General features: G+C 45.7%; 1 protein-coding gene across 5 annotated transcripts in view; it reads right to left on the reverse strand.

Annotated features, from left to right (window-relative positions):
- The window catches only part of PAX5 (paired box 5), a 136733-nt gene that overhangs the window by 46505 nt on the left and 67599 nt on the right, over positions 1–22629 (reverse strand). For 3 of the 5 annotated variants that reach the window (XM_033086475.2, XM_033086473.2, XM_033086476.2), the window contains exon 7: positions 15563–15692. In XM_033086475.2, the coding sequence (XP_032942366.1) occupies positions 15563–15692 (130 nt within the window). Of the gene's footprint in view, positions 1–15562; positions 15693–19583; positions 19641–22629 lie in introns of all 5 variants that reach the window. The other 2 variants (XM_033086474.2, XM_033086472.2) reach the window with 1 other exon arrangement.

The raw sequence follows: 22629 nt of genomic DNA on the forward strand, positions 1-22629 counted from the left end.
TTCACAGAAGAAATATTTACACCCTCAATTTTTACATCTTAATTAGGGTTCAACAAAGTCCAAATCAACAATCTGTGTTCTATTTTTTGATATTTAAGTAATGTTATTTTTTATCCTGGAATAATATGAAAAGCTGAAATCAGGCACTTTACCCAGATTCTGTGATGGAAATAGTGAAGTTATGGAAATGTTGACACATGAGAGTTTCAGTATTTTCCACCAAATATTCTCAATTGTCAAGTTTGAACAGCAGCAGGACCAAATTCATATTTCCAAGTCCCACCTCTTTCTGAGCATTCTAGTGGGTAGATAGCATTTCTTGACATAGTGAGATGTGCACCTCAGCTGATGAACCTTGTAGTTTACAACATAACAAATGTGTGGATTACTGTATGGCAAGCACCCTCCAGTGAGGTCAGACCAGAGAACAGAAGGGAGTGGGGAAAAGGATCTCGCTCAGAGCCCCATGTGATATTCCCCTTCTGCCACATTCAAACAGGACTGAAGTACAGTAATTTCACGATTATAAGCCGCACTGAGCATAAGCCGCACTTCCGGGTGCCAGCAACTTTTCATTCTTTGTCCATACATAAGCCGCACCTGATTATAAACCGCACGTTACAATACAGAGTGTGATAAAAGGTATCTGTTCTATCACCATCTGTTGAGGATGGGGCAGTGATCCTGATCTCTGTGGGAGATATTCTGCTAATGGGCCATCCATTGAAACCAGGCAGGGCATTGTTCTTTATCTTTTCCCAACCCATCCTTCCTCCAGCCAGTCATTTTCTGCTCATGGCCATTGAGTCCCACTGTGGCACTGATAAAATTACTGCATCCCATTGGGAGTTGCTCCAGCCAGGGGGAAGAGCCCAACATTTCTTACCAAGATAAAAACAGAGGGTTTGGGACACTAAGGGAGCCCCTTTCTCCACTGGACTCCAGAGGAAAACTGGATTTCTCCACATCACCACTGGAGCTCCGGAGGGAAACTGCACCTTGTCCAGGAGCACTGCTCCAGCTGAGCCACATCTGTCACTGCAGGAGGATGCAGCCACCATGGGATGGGACTGCTGCCAACACCCTGCCTGACTGATGGGTGTCAGGTTGTACTCTGACTGTGTCAGGGTTTGGGGTTTGTTCTTTGTAGTGCTGTATTTCTATTTTAATTTCCCTAGTACAGAACTGTTATTCCTAATTCCCATATCTTTGCCTGAGAGCCCCTTGATTTCAAAATTATAATAATTTGGAGGGAGGGTGTTTACATTCTCCATTTCAAAGAGAAGCTCCTGCCTTTCTCAGCAGACACCTGTCCTCCAAACTAAAACAGCAACTTCTCGTTCTTTGTCCATATATAAGCTGCACCTGATTATAAGCCGCACTTTGGGTTTGGGCCAAAATTTTAGTCAAAATTGTGCGGCTTATAATCATGAAATTACTGTAACCCCTGAGTGCCAGACCAGGATGGGATGCTGCAGTGATGCCCAGGGCCATGGGGCATCCCCACCCATCCCAAGAGCTGGGGGCTGTGCAGCCTGCCTGGGCTGGGTGAGACACCTGGGGCTTGCATGGTCCTCTGCCATTACCCTTCACGTGGGAGCTCCCAGCTCACATTTTTCCCTGCCTGCTTCTCAGCTGAAAACAGTGACTGTGGACAAAAGCAGGGCAGGAGAGTGGTCAGAGGGGTCTCCAGCTGACAGTGACCATCATGGTGTCAGAATTTATAACTGTATTAAAATGGCATGACAGTTGGCCACAATAAATCAGCTTCCCTTCTTTCCAAATCACGGACAATAAAAGGTTTGGCAGTGAAAGTCATTCATCATCATAAAGACTTGAGACATTCCAGCCTTCAATTTCACTCACATTCTCAATACACCAGAGAGGAGTGCTGGGGTTTTCGGGGAGAAAAAAGAGAGGGAGAGAAGAAAGGGGAAAATAATTAAAAGAAAACATGAAGAAAGACTCGACAGGAATAATTACAAAGGTCACAGAAAGGAGTACATCCAGGAGAGCGCTTCTGATGATGGGGGCAGAGCTGCTCTATTCTCTGCAAGGGTGTATGTGACACTGAGCAGGGCAGCAGGAGAGGCTGGGACAGTGTCCCAGAGGGACAGCCAAATGTCACAGTCACTCCCCTCCTTTCCCAGACCTGTGGTGACACTGCTGATCCCTGCTGCCTACAACCCCTTCATGCCACGCAGTGGGGATGGAGGAATGCAGGTGATGACAGCAGCTAGCAGCGGTGGAGCACCGTGCCCACAACCATGATGGTGCATCCCCCTCCACGAGGACTGCAAATTCTTTATCTATCCACTCAGCAGGAGGGACCTCTCCTGCTGCACCAGCAGCCAGCTGCAGCCTGAAGACCTCAGAGCAGTCTCTACAGAAAGGGAGAATTTTGCTGAGGGTCAGCAGGCAATGTCCTGCAGATGAAAGCACAGAACTCCATGGTCTATAAACCCTTGGGTGACAGCACGCACAGGAGCAGTGGCTTTCCATCCCTCCAAGGGGTCAAGCACAGGGGATAGGCTCTCCTGTCCACCACATGCTGGTCAGGGCGGGGAGGCATTATCACACAACACCAGAGCTGCTTTATCCATGTCACAGTAGGGCCCAACAATAAGCTAGTCAGAAGTTAGGAACTTAAGATCATGTCTCATTAAAACCTGAGTTGGTATCAAGACTTGAAGCAGTGAAGATGCAGAAGAGATGAGTAAAATCTGTCTCCTGGGTAGCAAGGATGCAGCAGTGCATCCCCAAACCTGTTAAGTGAATCCTTACACAACTGACAAGGTGTGCCCGGCCATGAGGTGACAATCCCACCTCTGCATGTCCCAAAAAGACCCAATGTGACTCTGCAGCTTGTGCATCCTCACAGGGGGAGGCTCCAGCAGCTGCCTGTACCTCTTTTGGTCAAGCCTTTGACTGCAGAATGAACACTGGTCACTCTGGGGTGGACAAAGCCATCGGGATGCACTGGGGCAGGACATTGGGATTCATGGGGCACCTCCTGGTACGGCCCCAGCAGCTGCAGGGAAAGGATGCATGAAGCAGAAGTGTGCTCTGCAGCCCTGAAGCCGTGTGTGTGCACAGGTATGGTGTATGTCCCGTGTGTCCCTCTCCTGCCGGTGTTCCCTTGTTCCTGTGATCCCATCTCCAGCGGGGGAGATGGGCAATGCTCTCCAGGGAACTCAGCTCTGCCACCCAGGCTAGGCTGGCAATGTGCTGGCTCTGCAAGACTGGTTCATAGTTTGCCCTGATTCAATGTTTATCCCAGAGAGCTTGGCTCTTTCTGCATCAGCACGGGGGCAAAGCTGGAGCTGGATGCATTTGGGACTGCCTTTACTGGCTAGCACACACAGCTCAGGTAACAGAGGGCACAATCCTCCTGCAGTGTGAGCAGCTACCAGACCTGTCCAAGGCTTCACCAAGGTCTGGGAACAGCTTGTGTCCATACACCATGGTTACAACAACATTGACAAGGACAGAAGGAGCAAAAACAAGGCCTCTGTTTAGTAATGAACACCTGATTTGCTGACAGCCTCATCCACAGCCCCCAGCATCACCCCAGCTCTTGTGCAGTTAGTGCAGCTGTAGCAGCACCTGCTGCCTCCCCACCACACCCTTCCACACACTACTCCTGCAATCTTTACGTGGTCAAGGACCATCCTTCCCCCAGGAGGATGCTCAGAACTGGGGATGCCACAAGGTCTGGACCCACAGCTGCCAGAGATGAAGGCAGCTGGGGAGGGGATAACCCACAGCTCTCTTTAGAGGGGGACTGCTGATGCACGAGCCTTTTTCAGATGTTAGAGTTCAGAAAAGGTAAAATGTCATCACAGGGCTGAGCTCAAGGATTTCAGACTGTTGTAATGAATGTACAGTGAAAAGAAGGAAAACTCCAGAGGGACCCCAACACTCCTTTCACTCTTTCTACTGAATTTACTTTTGAGCCGCATCTGTGTGAAAATCCCAAGCCAGGTGTCAAGTCTGTGGCAGCACAGGCAAGCCCCATCCCCGCTGATTCTTGTGGGATTTCCACAAGTGATATTCCACACTGCTGGTAGATGTGCCAATTCCATAAAGCAGCTCAAGAGCAGGAAACTTGTATTTTGATTAATTGCCAGTGACATTTTTCTTTTTTTCTACTGCATTTTTCTTTTTCCGTAATTTTTTATCACAGTTCAACATTTTAATGAGAAATTATACAAAACCCAAAATTCATACTTTGTTTGTCTTAATGTAGCATGAAATCATAAAGAAACAATGGTTCATTCTGAAAAAAAAACCACAACCAACCAAACACAAAACCAGCCAACCCCAAAAAATCCTCTAGCTAATAAAATCTCTATTCTTGGCCAACACAGTGTTTTCTAGGGACAGAACTACAGGAAGAGCTCTTTCAAAGACTAGAGAACATAAGCAATAACTTTCCTCCAAATATACACTGCAGCATTATTAAAGCATGACTTCAAACACTTCACACTTTGCAGTTTTTCTTTCTTGAGTCCTTTCAGGTTCTGCCTAGATTTCTCCCATATTTCTCCTAGATTAAAGCAATTAGATCATGGTCCCATTTCTAGGGGATGGTAGGAAGGTGTGAGCACACAGCAGACAGCTCGTGGCCTCCTTGGCATGCTCTCCATTGCTCAGGGGTGCACACAGACCCAGAGCTGTCTCTTTTACGATTTCCTCTACTCACTTCCCAAAACTGCTGGTCTGATTGCTCACAGCCAATTCACTGTAAATACATAATCTCCCAGCTGGTCAGGTATTATTTAAGAGTTAACTGTCAAGAAAATTATCATCAGTGTCAGAATAACCGAATGGTTTAAGTCAGATGAGCTCTCTAAGATCACTCAGTCCTGCCATTCCCCAACAGTGCTGAGGACACCAGCAGCCCATGTCCCCCAGTGCCACATCCACGGCTTCTAAATCTTTCCAGGGATGGCAACTCCACCACTGTCCTGGGCAGCCTGAGCAGCCCTTTCACTGAAGGTATTTTCCTAATATCTGGGCAAGGTGTGAACCTTCCCCAGCATATCTTGAGACCATGTCCTCTTGTCCTGTTCTTGTTCCCCAGGAGCAGAGCCTGACTCCGACCTGGCTGCACCCTCCTGTCAGGGCATTGCAGAGAGCCAGAAGGGCCCCCCGAGCCTTCTTTTCTCCAGGCTGAGCCCCTTTCCCATCTCCCTCACCACACCTAATAACACTTGGGCGCCAGACCCCTCCTCAGCTCCATTGATTGTCATGGGACACATTCCAGGACCTCAATATCTCTTAGAGGTCTTCAACCACTGCCATCAAAACAATCACCTTGTCCAAGAAACAACTTCTGCAGCCTGGCTCAGAGTGCTACTAGATTTTATTTTTGTGGTGTGCAGATGCACAGATGCCAATGCATCCCTCTAATCACCTGGAAATATCATTTTGGTGTCTTGCACAGAAACTCTCAGATGTTTTGTTATTGTTGTGGACCCCAAAAAAAAAGACAAACAAGGAAGCATTTAAGCTAATCAGAACATTTTCCTTTAGTTTTTCTTTCTTTTCCATTTTTTAATTATTTCCAAATTAGAGATGTACAGTAATTTCACGATTATAAGCCTCACCTGATTATAAGCCGCACGTTACGATACAGGATGTGATAATAGGTGTCTGTTCTATCACCATCTGTTGAGGGTGGTGCAGTGATCCTGATCTCTGTGGGAGATATTCTGCTAATGAGCCATCCATTGAAACCAGGTAGGGCATTGTTCTTTATCTTTTCACAGCCCATCCTTCCTCCAGCCAGTCATTTTCTGCTCATGGCCATTGAGTCCCACTGTGGGACTGATAAAATTACTGCATCCCATTGGGAGTTGCTCCAGCCAGGAGGAAGAGCCCAACATTTCTTACCAAGATAAAAACAGAGGTTTTGGGACACTAAGGGAGCCCCTTTCTCCACTGGACTCCAGAGGAAAACCGGATTTCTCCACATCCCCACTGGAGCTCCGGAGGGAAACTGCACCTTGTCCAGGAGCACTGCTCCAGCTGAGCCACATCTGTCACTGCAGGAGGATGCAGCCACCATGGGATGGGACTGCTGCCAACACCCTGCCTGACGGGTGTCAGGCTGTACTCTGACTGTGTCAGGGTTTGGGGTTTGTTCTTTGTAGTATTGTATTTCTATTTTAATTTCCCTAGTGAAGAACTGTTATTCCTAATTCCCATATCTGTGCCTGAGAGCCCCTTGATTTCAAAATTACAATAATTTGGAGGGAGGGGTTTTACATTCTCCATTTCAAAGAGAAGCTCCTGCCTTTCTCAGCAGACACCTGTCCTCCAAACTAAAACAGCAACTTTCCGTTCTTTGTCCATATATAAGCCGCACCTGACTATAAGCCGCACTCCAGGTTCAGACCAAAATTTTAGTCAAAATGGTGCGGCTTATAATCGTGAAATTACTGTACAACAGATTTCAGCATGTATCTGGCAGTGAGAAATGCTGCCTGTGGATGGAACTGGCTGCTGATGCCCTAAAAGCTGCCAGCCAGCCCTGAGCAGCTGAACCCCCAGCTGCCAGGGCAGCAGGTGGCACAGCCGCATGTGAGCATCCCCAGGACACAAGGTGCTGTGTGTGAAGCCTGCAGAGCACTTTCCACCACCACCATGGAGCTGACTTGACATCCTTTTGTTTCTCAGGATGTTTCAGGCCACGGAGAGCATGAGACGAGGCTGCTCAGCACGTTTGCAGAACAAGCCCCAGGCCTGCCACAATCAGGACCACCATGAAGGCACCAGAACTCTCTTGTCTTAATCCTCCTGCTATAGCTGCTTGATTTAAAATTGCATTTATTATCCATACCACAGTGGTATTTGGGGCAGAGGGAAACAGATTTAATTAATTAGACATCGCAAAATCCTTAAGTAAAAGATGCTATGTAAATGCAAATTGTTATTATACATGCTTTGCACCAAAATATGTTTACCATAGTTAAATTCAACATTTAAATCCACAGCCAAACTCCCAACAGAGTCAGGCTGTACATCATCAAAAGAGGCAGTTAATAGCCTGGGTCTTAGTGGGGTACAAGTGCCCTCGTTTGCTTTCTCAAATGTACTTCTTCTTTAATGGCAAGATAAGAATTCATAAAAATTGAAAAACTCAACAGTGTCACAGTTAGACTCTGTCTTCTCATTAAAAATGACACTTCTGTTTTTCAGATTGGCTGCTTTCCAGAGGAGTTTATGTGGCCTTTTTTCAAGTCTTTAACATGGCAGAGCCTATTGTGAGTGATGGATAGATTATTGAAAAATGCATCTGCACTTTTATCTATTAAATGTAGAAGCCAAACTGTAACTCTTAGCATTACACTTCACTAGAAACCATCCATGCATTCCAACACCCATCTGCACTTCAAAGCAGTCCCAAAAAAGTTAAAGTAAAATTCTGTGACTATGTTCCATTTTTAAACACAGATGATAATTTCCAGGTAGGGACAGGTTATATGACCAAAACACAGCCACAGAAAAAGACTTTTTATTTTTGCTATTACAACTAAGCAGCAACAACCACAAAACCACCAAATCATTTTTACCAAAGAAAAATGTAATATTAACAAGTCCAAATGTTTACTTCACTTTCTTCAAAACCATACTGATTTGAGGATAGGGATGGGAGGAGAGAAAAAAAGAGGGGGAGAAGAAGTTGTGAAAAAGTTACCTTACTCTTATTTCAGAGAGTTGGAACAGGAAATACAAATTGAAATAACTTTTCATTGAAAAAAACGCAAATATTTTAAAACTTGGCATCAAAATAATTTAAATCCTTGCATTCAGCTAGTGAAAGCACAGCTGTAAAACTGCTGCTGACTATCAGCTGGATCACAATTCTCCCCAGAATCTTTGGGTGACCCTTCTTTCTCTCTCCAGACAGATCCATCCCACCTACACAGGTCCACCTTAAACTGAGCACTCCTCACTCCCTCAATAGCCATTGGAAAGCAACAGGCACATCCTGATGAGAATCCCTAACCTTACATACAGAAATTCTTTGGACAAGTCACCTTCTGCAGGTGTTTTCTTCTTTCCACCTGCCACAGACCTGAGCAGTGAGACATCAGCAAAGAGATTCCAGTGCTGTGTCACTCTGAGGATCAAATGCATGCAGGTAACCAAGGGGGCCAAAATCCAAGTGTAAACAGTAGATTTATTCCATCACCATGCTGGCACAACAGGGACAAGCACACTGCTAAGCTTTCATCTTAACAGGGGCAAAAAGTGTGTGGGCTGTTCCCAGCCTCAGGTATCAACAGGTCTGTGCAACACTTCACAACGCTGTGAATTTCCTGTGTGCTTTTATGAGCTCTGCTTTTATCTCTCTGCCACGACAGGGAGCTCAGGAATGTCTGAGAGTGTCCATAAACACCAATGTTAACTCTACACAGAAATTCTACTTCTCAGAAAAGACAGAATAAAGAGCATAAATTATGGTTTTCCACACTGTCATTCTCCAGGTATTGGCATTTCCAGTTGCAAAGTCACTAAACTATCATCCTCCTCACCACATCTTTTTACAACACTTGCATCCCAGTCACTCTTGAAAAACAAAGTAGTAAATATTTAAAAGTAGTAAATTTGCTTAAGGGATAATTAGTATTTCCCAATGAAACCAGGTTTGTCAGCAAGATCTGGATTTAGACCTGAATTCATGAGAAAAAACAACCTACAACTGCTGAATCAGCTAGATGGGAGATTCTTAGGTTCATTCTTTTTGACTGCAGTAATATACAAGTTAAAATAAACATCCTCTTTCTCCCCTGGGAGCTGCCACCAGCAAATTTCACAATGCTTTTCCCATCATTATCAAGGCACTTTTTTACTTCTTGTTAATGAAACACTAACCCTGTATCACATTTTTGCACCTCTAAAATCATAGTAGGCTTTCACTGTAAACATCAGGCGTACACAGAGGAGAGAAAAGTTCTGTTTCATTATGAATTCCTCAAAGGCATCTGCTGGGAGCTTTTTTCCCACTAAATGTCACAGGGTTCAGTCTGTCACCACCTTCCACCCCACACACCCACACTGGTTAAATCTTCCACCTGGATGTGCACACCTCACCACACACTATTATGACTGAACTCTTAATTAATGACTGAACTCTTAATTAATGACTGAACTCTTACTTTTTCTTCTGTACCCCTAAGGCTCCAAATTTCCAAAGCCATAAAAAGAAATAGGCAGAGTTCAAGGTGTTTACACAACCCAAATGTCCTCTCTTCTGCTTTCACTCTCCCAGCCATCACCAGAGGAACCAGACCCTTGCAAGCTTCATCAGAGAGGTTCAGTCGGGCCAAGAATCCCAGGAAAAGAGTTTGAAGGTTGGTCTCTTTTCCTGGTGACTAGAAAGCAACAGGACAAGATGAAACAGCCTCAAACTGCACCAGGCACAGATTGGACATCAGGGAAATTTTCTGCACTGGAAGGATTGTCAGGCACTGAAACTGTCCACAGCAGTGATGTCCCTGGAGGGATTTAAATTACATGTAGGCATTTGGAGACATTGCTAATCATAGACTTGGGAGTGCTGGATTGGTGGTTGGACTTAATGATCTTGGAGACCTTTCCCAGCCTAAATTACTCTGAGTGAAAAAAGGAAAAATATACAAAGATGTGAAACTGCCCCCAAAAATGAAACAAAAGAAAACAAATCATCCATATTTTCCTTCCATGCTTTGTGGTATCTCTAAAATGTCCCCTAAAGTCCCATACAAAAGCAAAAAATTGTAAGAAAGGTTCCTTACCCACCTGCTCCATTTTCATGCCCTGTCTGGTACAGACAGACCCTCAGAAGGTACCAGGGCTCCAGGAATGCACTGCAGGCTGCCCTAGAGTCACCCTGGGCACAATCCCCCACAAAAACAACACACAGCTCCTACCCAGAACATGGGAGTGCAGAGCCAACCACGGAAACAAAGGGCAGCTGAGATTAGAAAGCAATTCTGGAATTCACCCAGCCCAGCTCGCTTGGTTATGATACAGTGCAGGTGTGGAGTCCAAATTCAATACTGAAGTTCTAGCCTGGGGAGTCCAGGGGGCTTCCCCAGACCCCTCCAGCCAAAGAGTGGTTTCTAGGGCTGCTCAGATGAATCCTCCATCCACAGGCTGAGGAAGATCTGTCATCACTCTTTTGGAAGTGATCTGCATCCTACTGCTACTTGTTTTCTGGGTAAAAAACCTGGAAGTCCTTTTGGATTGCATTGAGCTGAAACATATTAGTGTTTAATCCTGGCAAGAGATCAGCCTGGGATTCTAGAGTAGTGACTTCTTTTCTCCTGTTGCAGGCATCAGAATTCATACTGGTGGCAAATAATTTGATTTTGGCGCTGGCCTGTCTAACTGCAGTTCCACCGTGTCATGCCTGCTTTCAGAAGGGACCAATAACACCTTCCATTCAACAAAACCTGGCAAAACAGCGGCTCATAAACTACAGTTACATTATGATGGCACAAACAAAATAGCACAAAGACTCAGGGAGCAGATGAGACTGAGCAGTCCTAAGGAAAACTTAGGAGTTGTTGAGAGGCCAGCTGAGCACTGCATGTCACCACAGAATATTAGCAAGAAACATCTTGTCTTTTGGCCTGCATTTATCCCATTTTAGCAACTGTGTTCCCTAACTGCAAAAACTGAATATTTTACCAGGAATGTGGATTGCTAAACATGTCCCTGCTACCTGCATTAGCCACCTATGAATAACTACCTACCTGCCACCTAAGACATTGAATACATCTAATGAAAAGGTCAAGCTGATCTTCCCAGGGATGGAGGAGTCTGCTCTGTGTTCAGCTCACTTCACATCTGGGATCACCTATGTCTGGCAGTACAGTCCAGCAATACAAGCCAGAGCAGGTAACCAAGATGACAGGAGAGAATGTCTCTCCTTCTCCATCCCTCGAATGAATAAACTGACTCTGGTCCTGCTCTTGTTCTCCTTTTCTCACTTTTTGATGTCCATACAAATTGGGTGGCACAGTCCATGGATTTGACTCTCCAGAACCATTGTTTGCAAGACTGACCACAAAAAGAAGCAGGGGATGTAACAGTCCAAGCTGAGGCTGCAAGTCTGAATGCAGAGGATGAGACATAACTTGTCCATACTCAGCAGAGTCTTGGTCTCTCCCTGCATGTGAGGCAGAGCAGGTGAGCCAAGGATGACAGAGATGTCCCAGCATGGAAGAACACCAGGCTCCTCTACTCCAGCACTTGATAGACAAAAAGCCCACTGCCAAAACTTTGCTCTGTGACTTCCTTTAATGGAGTGACACAGAGCTCAAATCAGACCCCAGCCCAGTAAATTATGCTTCTGTGCCCTGGGGGAGGTGAGGCTGGTTGACAGCCACCCCTGGCTCTGTAAGAAAATACAGACTGCAGCTGGACACAGCCAGGCTGCTGCAGGTTCACCAGTCCAGCCCCAGCAGTACTGGAGAGCCACATAAAGATATCAGTTTAACGTGGCTTTGTCCTCTCAAAGTGACACCAACCACGCTGAAATCAGCAATTCAAAGCGGGGAAAATGCATCTGGAGGTAATTAGTAACAATCAGGCTGCTTGGAAACTGCTGACAACAGCAGCAATGTGCCAGGCCTGTGTCATTGGCCGGTGAGTGGAGACAGCACTTGCAGGCTGTGGCAGCATGCAGTGATAGAAGGCAGTTTTTAAATTTACTATTTAATGTGGCATAAAAACAATGCAAAGAAAGCAAGTGGTTCTCTAATCAGAGGTTTAGCTGGTGATCCACAACACAACAGAGGTGGTGGATGAAGCAGTACTGAGAGCTGTGACTACATTTCTTCTCAGCAGCAAGTACCAGCATGAATGCCAATGTTTGAGCAATCCTTTAATTTTCAAGATCTATCCCATATGTTTTGATCTGCCAGCTGGCTAAGAGTGAAATATAACATTTTCTCTACCAACAACTGCACAGAGGATCTTTGCCATCTCAAATCTCAGCATTGCACCCACACCACAACCTGGTAGCAAGAGTAATGAAGAACTGTAATCGTAGCTCTGTTCTCAGATTTATTTCCATTAAATTATTTTGTAATCTTACAGATTTAAGACTGACCACATGAAATAGACTAAGTTCTCTTCATATATGGCAGCCCAGACTACTCTAGAATTTCTCATAATAAATGATTAAGCTTGAACAGCAGATAGAGCTCTGGAATGGATGTAAGTGTTCCTGGCTCAAACTCCTGGTTTTCACATTTCAAGTTATTTATCCACTTTTCAGCCTTACCAATAGCCCCATTCTGTGTTGAAACACCATGCAATTGTGGTCACAGCTCTGCTCCACACACAACCAGAAGAGTTCCCAGCAGAAGAGATGTTTCCCACCAATGCTGCTCTGGATACCATAACTCATTTGCCAGGGTTTTGAGCAGCTCTTGATCTCATGACACTGAAGCTGTTACAAAATTATTTATTATGTAGAATGTCAACACAGAAGCAAGATCGACCTCAAGGCATTAACACCACCAAACACAGACTTAGGACATCCAATTTGCCCTCACCTTTACAGTGGAAAACACACACTACCTAGCATGATAAAACTTTCAGCTTTCAGCTTCATTCTCTGAGTTTGTTCACATACACCACAGGACAGCCTGGATGAAACAAGGAGGAGTGGAAACACTCGAAAATAGATGAAGAAATTAAAAGCAACGCAACTTCCTGAATCTCAAGATTCCTCCTGCAGTTAGGAGAAGTTCACATGGAAAATGCTGTCCTGGATCTGTGAGGCTTAGGCTCTTCTGAGCTGAGAGGGCCAAGGACCAGGAGGGGTTCTGGCAGGATTTCTCTCATGAGTAAGAGCCTTACCATGGAAGTGGGGCTGGTACAGAGCTGACCTCCCTCCAGGGATTGTCACCTTCCTGATCACCTCATCCCCTGCCCATCCCAGCCACAGAATACTGAACCAATCCCTGGATTTACCACAGCTTTGGTCAGACCACCAACCACAAAAAAAGCTCTGAGAAGGCAGAGTAGGTGGTGTGCTAGCAGACATTTGTTGGACCTTGCTCTCATAAGCACATTGTGCACCATTTCCCAGCTCCTGATTTTTAGTTACCTACCACAGATTAAACCCTATGGCAAAATGCACCTCATGCTTACAAGGGAAATGCGGTTAATAAATGTGTCTCCTTTTCCAAATTTCCTCTCCCACCAAGGAAACAGGCTGGGAAAAGAGTTGTGACTGAAAAGATTGCTTACATTTGGGGGAAAAAACCAGAGAAATCTGTCTAGAACTGCAGTGAGAAATGCACCACCAGGTATACTGTAATGGACAAAGTAGAGCTTGCTGCTGAATCCTTCCTGCTCCTGACAACATCTCTTTCAGCTCCTCAGGAAGCCTCAGGGCATAGAGCATGACTCAGGCATAAAATCCAGGCTGAGATCGTGATGGGGATTTCTGGGCACTTCCAGAGCATTACCAGCACAAAACAATTCCTATGGCTATTAAAAAAGAAAATTGAAGTAGAGCAGGCAGACAACTTCCTCCAAAAATCCATCAGAAGGCAAAGGTTTTAGAAGAATTTTGATATGCTCATGTGAATCTACTTTTTATGAATGCTGTTGACAGGAAACTCAACAGCACTGTCAAATTAAATACTCAGTGTCTTGAAAAATGTGTTCTGTTGTAGCTGTCACTCTGAACATATTTAAGACTAATGGCAGTTTTGTTCTAGAACCTGCTGTTCTTCAAGCCTGCTCCGTGTTTTTGAGAAGAACTAGTAAATTTAACATTTTGAGCTTTTGTTCAAGTGTAGGCAATGTCACAGGGAGAACTTCTGTGAAACCCAAATTGAACTCTGCAGCATCACCTCTGCAGTAGTTTTACTCCAACAAACGTTATCAGCCAGCTCACAACACTCCAAGGAAGCAGCAACAAGAGACATGTGAGAAGTGCTTAAACCAGCCCAAAAAAAGAAGTGCTGCTGATGTACCAGCCCAAACAGATCTTAGCTGAACCCCATTTGGGCCAGGTGTAAATCCTGGAGGAGCAGCCCCTTGAAAGATGACAGAGGCTGCAGTTAGGCCATCCCAAAGCCTTCTTTCTCCAGCCTGAAAAACTCCAATTCTCTCAGCCTTTCCTCACAGCAGAGGTGTTCCAGCCCTCTGTCAACCAGGATGCCTCCTCAGGACTGGCTCCAGCAGCTCCAGCTCATTTCTGGGGTGGGGTCCCAGCTGAGCAGGGCAGAGGGGCAGAATCCCTAGACTTCTAGACTTTTTCCATCCCTCTTGGATGGCCCTATCTGCACTCTCAGCCTGGTGTCCCCTGCAAATCTCCATCTGTGTCACTGATGAAGACAGCACTGGTTCCAGCACAGACCCCTGATGGACACAGATATATCTGTATCAGTGCTCTGTCTCCTTACATCTTACAAGCCACACACCTCCTTCTCTCTTTCTGTTCCTCTATCCACCCCTATACACCTTGATCTATGAATCCAAAACTCAAACCACCCTTCAGAACCAGGCAGACATTAAAAGAAGTCTCTCCCTTCCCACTTCAAAGTACACACGTATTTCTTTAACTCTCCAATCTTTTTTGAATCCTCCAAAATTCTGTCAAGAAAAGCCAAAGACTCATGCTCTACTGGGTTAAAACAACTTTGTGACAACACCTGTTTTCAAAACTTCTTTGCTAGATGAGATTGTAAGGCTTTAAAGACATAGTAATACTTCACAAAAACAGTATAATCTTCCACTGTAGCTACAAAATAAAGCATTAAGTCCAATCTTTGTCAAAACAGAGAAAATCCAAGGAATTGCACTGATTAGACACAGCAGTAACACACAGAACTAACATTCATATGAAACACAGAGCCTTAAATTTTAAAAGCCCTCCTTTTCTCTTATTTGCACAAGTAATTTGAGACACAATTCAATAATTTGATTACCATTTGGCCAATTTCCTTGCATGCAATGGGGTCAGTTCCCAATAAATAGGTGGCCAAAGCCACTTATTGATCAGGCTCTATCTGTTGCTTAACTCTTGTTCTACAGTTGCTGAATAAAGGCAGGTGATTTGGCATTCCTTGAACAGACAGCCTTTGCTTTTCATTTAAATGCTCCACTTTAGTGCACAGGTACAATTCAGAAACGGTACAAAATGAGCTTCCAAAAATCAGGCTAGTTTGGACTGTCACAAAAACTCCAGGCAGTCAAACATACCAGGTGCATTTATGAAAAATGAACCCCAAAGACCAAAAGCAGAGGTAAGCATTCTACTTTTCAGTGATGTGGTGGTGTTCAGGTACTTTTGGGGTGGAGGGGCAAATCCTTTCCTGAACAAGAGGGAAAGATGCTCCATCTGTAGCTACAAACACAAACTATTTACAGAAGCCATGAGGATCTCTTTCAACAACAGCTTCTATGAAATCACATACAAAAAGAGACTTTTTGTGCAAAAGACTCCACATCAGACACAATTCTTCCACAAAGGACCTCCTCATGCACTATGAGGGTACAGTCAATTCAAACTATTCTTCAGTGTTCGAAAATCATTTACCTGTGACAATAGGATAGGACTGAGGCCCAGGAACACTTGCTCCCAAATCTGCTGAAGTAGGGCTGGTTATGTTTGCCTTCATGTCATCCAATCCACCAGCTAGTGAGGCCATGGCTGAGTATTCAGTTGCCTGCAAAGAGAAACAAAAGACGTTTTAGTGGCAATAAATTTACTAATCAAGAGCTTTTTTTGGCGTGCCAACAGAAAGTAGATGCAAGACAGAACTCAAAAATCCTTTGTTCAGACAGTGTTAAAGGCAATGCCCATTTACACTCAACCTTTCAACATTCAAACTGTTGAGTGGGTCTGTGCTTATCAGCAGTGTTCTCAGAGAACACCAAAATAGGTTTTCTTTATAACATCAAAACCAAACTCATTAATATGTAACAAGGCTTTCCTGAAAGAGGAAAATTTGTAGATTACCTGCCAAGTGCAAGCTACTTTCTTGTAGGGAAAAATGTTCATGCCTCTTAACCTCCATGCTCTCCACATTTCAGAGCTGGCATTTGAGGGGACATGCACTAACAAGAAGGTGGGAACAGGTTTTCCCTTTTCCCTTTTCTTGGGAACGTGGTATTTCTTCATCATCTCACAGGGAAAGAAAAGGCATGTGTATATAAGAGTTTGCTTAATGGATGCATTTGAAGCTACCTGTTTCTAAATCCAAGTTACTTAAAAATAAATCCCCTGACTGTGGTAAGGACACTGTGCCATTTCCAAATAATTTCTTAATCTCATTACCTGAAAGAGACTATAGTAAGCAAGCACAGATCCTCAGAAATCAGAGTGTTTGTGTCCTATAACCCCATTTAAATGTCTGTAGCCACAGCATTCTATAGCCAGGGAGACCAGTGAATGCATCTAACAGATGTATTTGCACATGGCACAAAGCTTATCTTCATTTGCCCTTCTAAAATGATGTCTTATTGCCAGGATCCTTTCCACAAATCTGGGAAGTTTCCTTTCAAAGTTCTCTGTTCACTCCTTCCTTCCTTTAAGTTTTAATCCCTTATTTGTGAGATGGCAGTCATGCCCTTATCAACTGGAGATTGACTTCAAATAAAGAACTGCAATGGGAACAGGTAAACAGAAGAGCAGCCACTGTGATGCCAATCCCTAAGGAATTCCTGAAGATTAAATCAATGAAGAAGCCATGCAGAGATGAAGAAATGTAGATGAACCCAGGATGAAGAAATGTAGATGAACCCAGGACCACACAGAGGTGTTTTTTTGAGCAACCAAATAAAACTCACAAAAACACAGAATCCCACACTGGTTTGGATTGGAAGGTACCTTAAAGACCAACTTATTCTACCCCCTACCACAGCCAGGGACACCTTCCACTAGACCAGGTTTTTCAAGGTCCCATCCAACAGTTCCAGGGATATGACATCAAAATAAGTTAAAATAAGTGGAGTTTTTTTTTTTGTTTTTGTTTTTTTTTAAACAAAACCTGATCTGAGTGAATACATCCTTCTCTTTCCTGCAAGTTTCTCTGAGAACCCAGCACATAATCCTTTGCTTGCCACTAACTCAGCATTTTAGCCAGGAGCACATGCTGGTGTCTCTGTAGCTCAGGTGTCACTCAAACAGAAATTAACTTACATGGATAATCCTGCATTAACAGTTCTGTGTGTTAAACATGTGTTTTCTGCAGACACCACTTGCATGAGGCAGGAGTGCAGCCTGTCTCCTTGAAGGATCCCCCACACAAACCTCTTGCAGATGAGCAAGCAAAAGTCATTCACCAGGGACCAGCTGCTGGCCACCCTTGTCCTGCACCCAGCCCACGCACCAGAGGCCTCAGACTTGTCTCCTAGGATCCCATACAACCTTTGCTCTCAGCTCATGCCTCCTCCAGCACCCTCTGTTCCCTCACTTGTGCCTTGCCATCATGCACCGAGGCCTTTTTGTGTCCCCCCCTTCCTCAAAGTCCCCCACACCTCTGACTCACCCACCTGTGCTCCTGGGAGAGGACAGCCCTGGGAACCTCCCTCCTCTGCAGAGGATGCTGATAATGGTCCCAGCCTTCCTCCCTCCTAGAGGTGTAATCAGAGCTCCTTCTTCCCACTCAGCATCACACCACAAGGCATTTCTCAGCCTTCCCACACTGTTCCATGTCTCCAACCCCACCTTTCCCCTACGTGCACATCTGGAGGCGCTGCAAGGTTTTGTCTGTCCCCAAAACCATAATCTGACAAAACATCAGAGAAACAACAGCCCTGCAGAGCCATCCCATGCAGCTGGTGATGCACAAGCATGGATGAGCTGCCAGCACAGCAGAGGACAAACCTGGCCTTGTGTGCTACCTTTGGTATCTCCAGAAGAGCAGACACAAATCCTTTGGGAAGAATTCCTGAATTCACCCTCGTTGCTCTATGAAAGCCATAACCACGCCCTATTAAATCTCTTTGGATCCTCCCATGGGGTGCTAATCCACCACTCCCAACAGCCAGAGGATGAATGTGGCCTCCCAATCACAAAGTGAGAGCTGCACACCTGTAGTTTGGGAGGCAGCATACACCTGGAATGGGACACCTCCCACGGACTGGGACTGAGGAATGGAGGTGCACATCCCAAACTACAAATCCAACTGGAACCAGCTCGAGCTCCCAACTACAATTCTCAGACATGGCAATGCCTAACTCCATAGCTTGCTTCCCTTCAGGAGTCCAAGGAGCTGACCCTGGCAGAAACAGGACCAGAGTTAAGACTTTTAACTGGAATAACCTGGAAGCATCATGCCAATGAGCCATGAGTAGCCCTGTGAGCTTGGAACTGACCAGTTCTGGTGTCAAGCAAGCAGCTGCCAGAGTGTAGAATAACCTGGCAAGGGTCACGACAGAGGCAGTCTGTGCTGTTCCATGTCACTGCACCATAGAGAGGTGGTGCAAAACGCAGTGGTGCAGACTGGAGGGACTGGAAGCATTACCATGCACAGCACAGTGCAGATGGAGAGCCCATAGCCAAGCAGCACTGTGGTAGGAATGAGCTGAAAACGTGCAAAATGGAGATTTGGCGTCCTTCCCTGCTTTTGGTCCCAACAACTTCCTGCGGACAGGAGCTGCATGTCTTCTGCAATGGTCCAGCAGCTTTTCTTGGGGTAAAAATATCTGGATTTTAAGGGATCTTCCCAGCTACTTTGCTGTGCTCAAATCCCTCCTTGGAACCACCATCCACTGAACACTAGCAGCTACATGGAGCAAGCACTGACCACTGCTTCCAGCATTGAAGCAGAGCAAGTGCAGGCTGAGGGACAGCCCTTGTGATTGCTGTCTCCCCTGCCACCATGCAGTGCCAGTGGAGGAGCAACCCCTCACACCACATCCAGCTCTGCATTTACTGTTCACACCAAAAGGAGAGGGGTCAGGCCAGCACTGGGCTGGCACAGTGGCAGTGATCAGCAGAAAACGAAACACAGTGCTGCCAACAGCACGGTGCTGCAGGGAGGTGAGGTCAGCAGAGACATCTTCTGGCCCCCAAGGATTGGGGCATCAGAGGTGCAGAGCAGGTGAGCCTTCACCCTAAACCCAGACCATGGGTACTGCCACAGCTCCTCTCACCCCCATGGAGGGGCCAGGAGATGCAAGAACCCCCTGAAAAAGCAGAAATGTCTCTGACACTGTGGGCTCACAGTGTTGGGTGTTGAACCACTCATGGGGGGTACAGCAGCATCCCCTCTTCCCATTCCCCCCAGACAGATCTCTCCCTTCCAGACACCCCATCTGGAGATGAATGCAAACCCCAGGGGAAGGCAGCGCTCCTGGAGCAGTCCCTCACCCCATGGCCCCAGTGAGACCCTCCTGCTGACCCTCCTGCTGGCCCTTCCCAAGAGCTTCTCCAGCGGATTGGGGTGGGAGCAGCAGAAGGGATCTCAGCTCCTGCACTGTGAGCTGGCACTGCTGCTGGTGAGGAACAGCCTGCAATGACCATCGTGGCCAGGGTCCCTCCTTGTGCAGCCTGACCTCCTGCTCGGTAGGTGAAAAAGCAAGAGACGGGTGTTCATGACTCTAGAAATTACCTGAAAAATGACTGCCTGCGGTTGTACCACGCACTGTCTCATCAGCATGGAGCACCACTGCCATAGCATGGAGGAGAGAAAACACAGACACGTGAAACGAGGAATATATAAAAGAGAGACTGAGAAGGACAAACTGAAAGGAGGGGCAAGAGCAGATCTCGTGTGTTCCCCTGCCCTGTCCTGCTCTGATCTGGCTTGGCTCTGGCAGAGAGGAGCCAGGGGCAGTGGCTGCAGTGGTGAGGAGTAATTTCTGTGCACCTATTAGCAGCAGCACAACTCCTCTTGCAGCAGCAGGGTCTGCATAGTCCCTCCCCATTAGACTTCTCCACAAAGTGCAAATGGGAAGATTTCTGTTCTAGGTAAAGACTCGAATCCACCTCCATTACAAAAGCTTTTTTTCTAACTATTGATCACTTTGGAGTGGTGGATGTGATAGGCAAATGGAAAGAAAAAGGGTGCAGAAGGGTTTAATAACTGTTTTCAAACCTGCTGCACTACAGCAAAGCAGAGAGGCAGACCACAACCAGCTTCACCCTGCACTTTTTCTGGTGAGGATGCCTGAGTGTAACACACCAAAAAGTCAACCCATCCCACGTGTACAGAAATTGTCTTTGAGTTTCACCTGGGATTTTATCCTAAAGTGTCAGGACACAGAGTAGAGAACAAGGCCACTCCACGAAACAGCCTGGTTCTGGGGTGCCAGTGGGGGAATCTCAGGGAGCTGTCAGAGGCTGGAATGAGCCCTGCAGCAGTGCTACCACCCATGGGGTGTGAGACAAATGCATCCCCCTTCCACCCCATCCCTTCTGTGGGGCATGGACCTCACCACGCTGCTGAAGAGATTGCACCAAGAGGAGACAGACAAGAGCTGTCTGCTGCACAGGGCAAATGGCCATTAAAATGAGCCAGCTGGGGTCCTCTGGGACTTGCACATGTTGCTTTTTTGCATCTGCTGTATTTTCCACATCAGAACACCAGGCAGGCATGAAATAACTTCTGTGTTCTCCTGCCCCTGGCACAGCTGCCCCCAGGCCACGGAGCAGCTCGGGATGCAGCAGCAGCAGCAGCAATAACAGCAGCTCAACAGGACCCCAGACCATCAGTGCAAGGTGCCAGCTTGGGGCCTCAGGGCTTAGTCTGCCTCCTCATTGACCATGTGCTCTGCTTTCCTTCTGACAGAGATGCTGCATCAAGAGCCTTCATTGCCAAAAAAAAAAAAAAATTGAGGTCTCTGAAAGGCACAGTGTCTCCCAGATCACATCCCCTGCTCACCCCTGATGGCAGCAAGCCAGACCTCACACCAAATATTTCCAAGTTATCATATCTTAATATTTTAAAATTAATTAATAAATTGAGGCAAAAGTGGCACACGCCAGGCAGGCTGTCCACAGAAACCTGTACCTCAGCCTGACAAAGGCAAAAAATTTGTAACATTAGACATGGTTCGAAGAGTTTAATCCAAAGCAGCTCTAATTAATCTCCCCAGGCTTTCAGAAACCCAGCACCACTTGCAGCTGCACAGGCACCACTGCTGCTCTGCCTGGAATTTCATGGGAATGGAAAATCCAGCCCAATGCCCTCCTCCTCAGCCACCCACGATATGGGTGGGAAAGGCTCCTGGAAGCCTATACATCAAAGTCTCACCACTGCTGCTTGCCAGCCACCACCCATTTAATAATTTACATGATATTCCCTGCACTGGCCACTGCTGACAACAAAACCAATCCTACGTGAGAGCAAACGTTATTTACACGCCTAATTGGGGCCAAACCCTGGATTCTCTTTGTTTTCAGCCACATTGGGCTCATTGCTGTCTCACAGAACGTGGAAGTTTGATTTCAGTGGTGCAACCCTTTTCCCTCAGTTTAAACTGAGTGTTTCTGAACCTCTCTTTCACAATACGTATTTGTTTATAAAAAGTTAACAGCTGTGCTTCATTTTAGCCCAAATCCAATTAGGATTGTACACATCCCTAGACATTCCTTTGAAGGCAGTGAGAATTAGTTCGTGCACCCTGCCATGAACACATTTACCCTCATACTTCAAAATAACTGACCTGTTTTTGACCCAATCTTCACATTAGCTGCATATGGGAAACGATACACTACATTTTACATTTCCACACTGCAATTCATAAGTGGGTGCAGCTATTCTCAGATTTTCCAAAGGGACACCCAAATCCAATCTAAATGCCTAGAATTTACCTGTTGTTTTTCTTTTATACATATAAATAGCCGCATTTCCATTCACTCTTTGTTTCTCATTTTCATTTTGTTCTAATATCTGCATGTAAATGTCTGAAAATAGCATCTGTAATTGAAGATTATGAAGTATAGCCAGCTCCTGACAGGCTGCTAAGGAAGATGGATTATCCTCATTTTTCTGTAAATTTTGTCAATTTTGGAATTCATAAGCTATCAACACTGATCAAAATGTGACTGCACAGCTGTGTCAAAGCGGACGGCGCAGCACCGGCGCGGCTCCGAGGACAGCTCTCCCCAGCCACTCACCCGGGGCACACACTGCAGGAATCCTTCCTGCCTGCTCGTGGTACCTACATCCCAACCACACTGCCCCCTCCACCCCTGCAAAAAAAAAAAAAAAATCAAATAAATAAGCAAATTGAAAGTACGCAAATTCTCTGGTGCGCCAATTCAGATCGCAAAGCACAATTTATTGCATGTTCTCTCTTTTTATTTATCCCTAAGTAGTAAACACGATTTCCATTCAGGGGGTTCGTTATGTTCCACTCCTACCAGACAATCACGGCACACTTGAGGCAATTGTTTAGCCTCTTCCTCTCAATTTTCCCATTACTGGGAGTAAGTACTGTTGGGACTCTTTAATAGCCCGACTGCAGCCCATATCAATAACAGATGAGGTTTAATCGTCCAACACAAAAATTATTTAGGCTCAGTAAGGACATTCAATGTCATTTGCATAATGGCATTTCTATCCTAAGCACCTAACCCATCGTGCATAAACAAGACCCTGGGACCATAAATAATAATAAATCATGACGTCCATGCTCCTCTTGCTGTAATAG

The sequence above is a fragment of the Catharus ustulatus genome (genome assembly GCF_009819885.2).
Source record: "Catharus ustulatus isolate bCatUst1 chromosome Z unlocalized genomic scaffold, bCatUst1.pri.v2 scaffold_26_arrow_ctg1, whole genome shotgun sequence".
Taxonomy (NCBI): domain Eukaryota; kingdom Metazoa; phylum Chordata; class Aves; order Passeriformes; family Turdidae; genus Catharus; species Catharus ustulatus.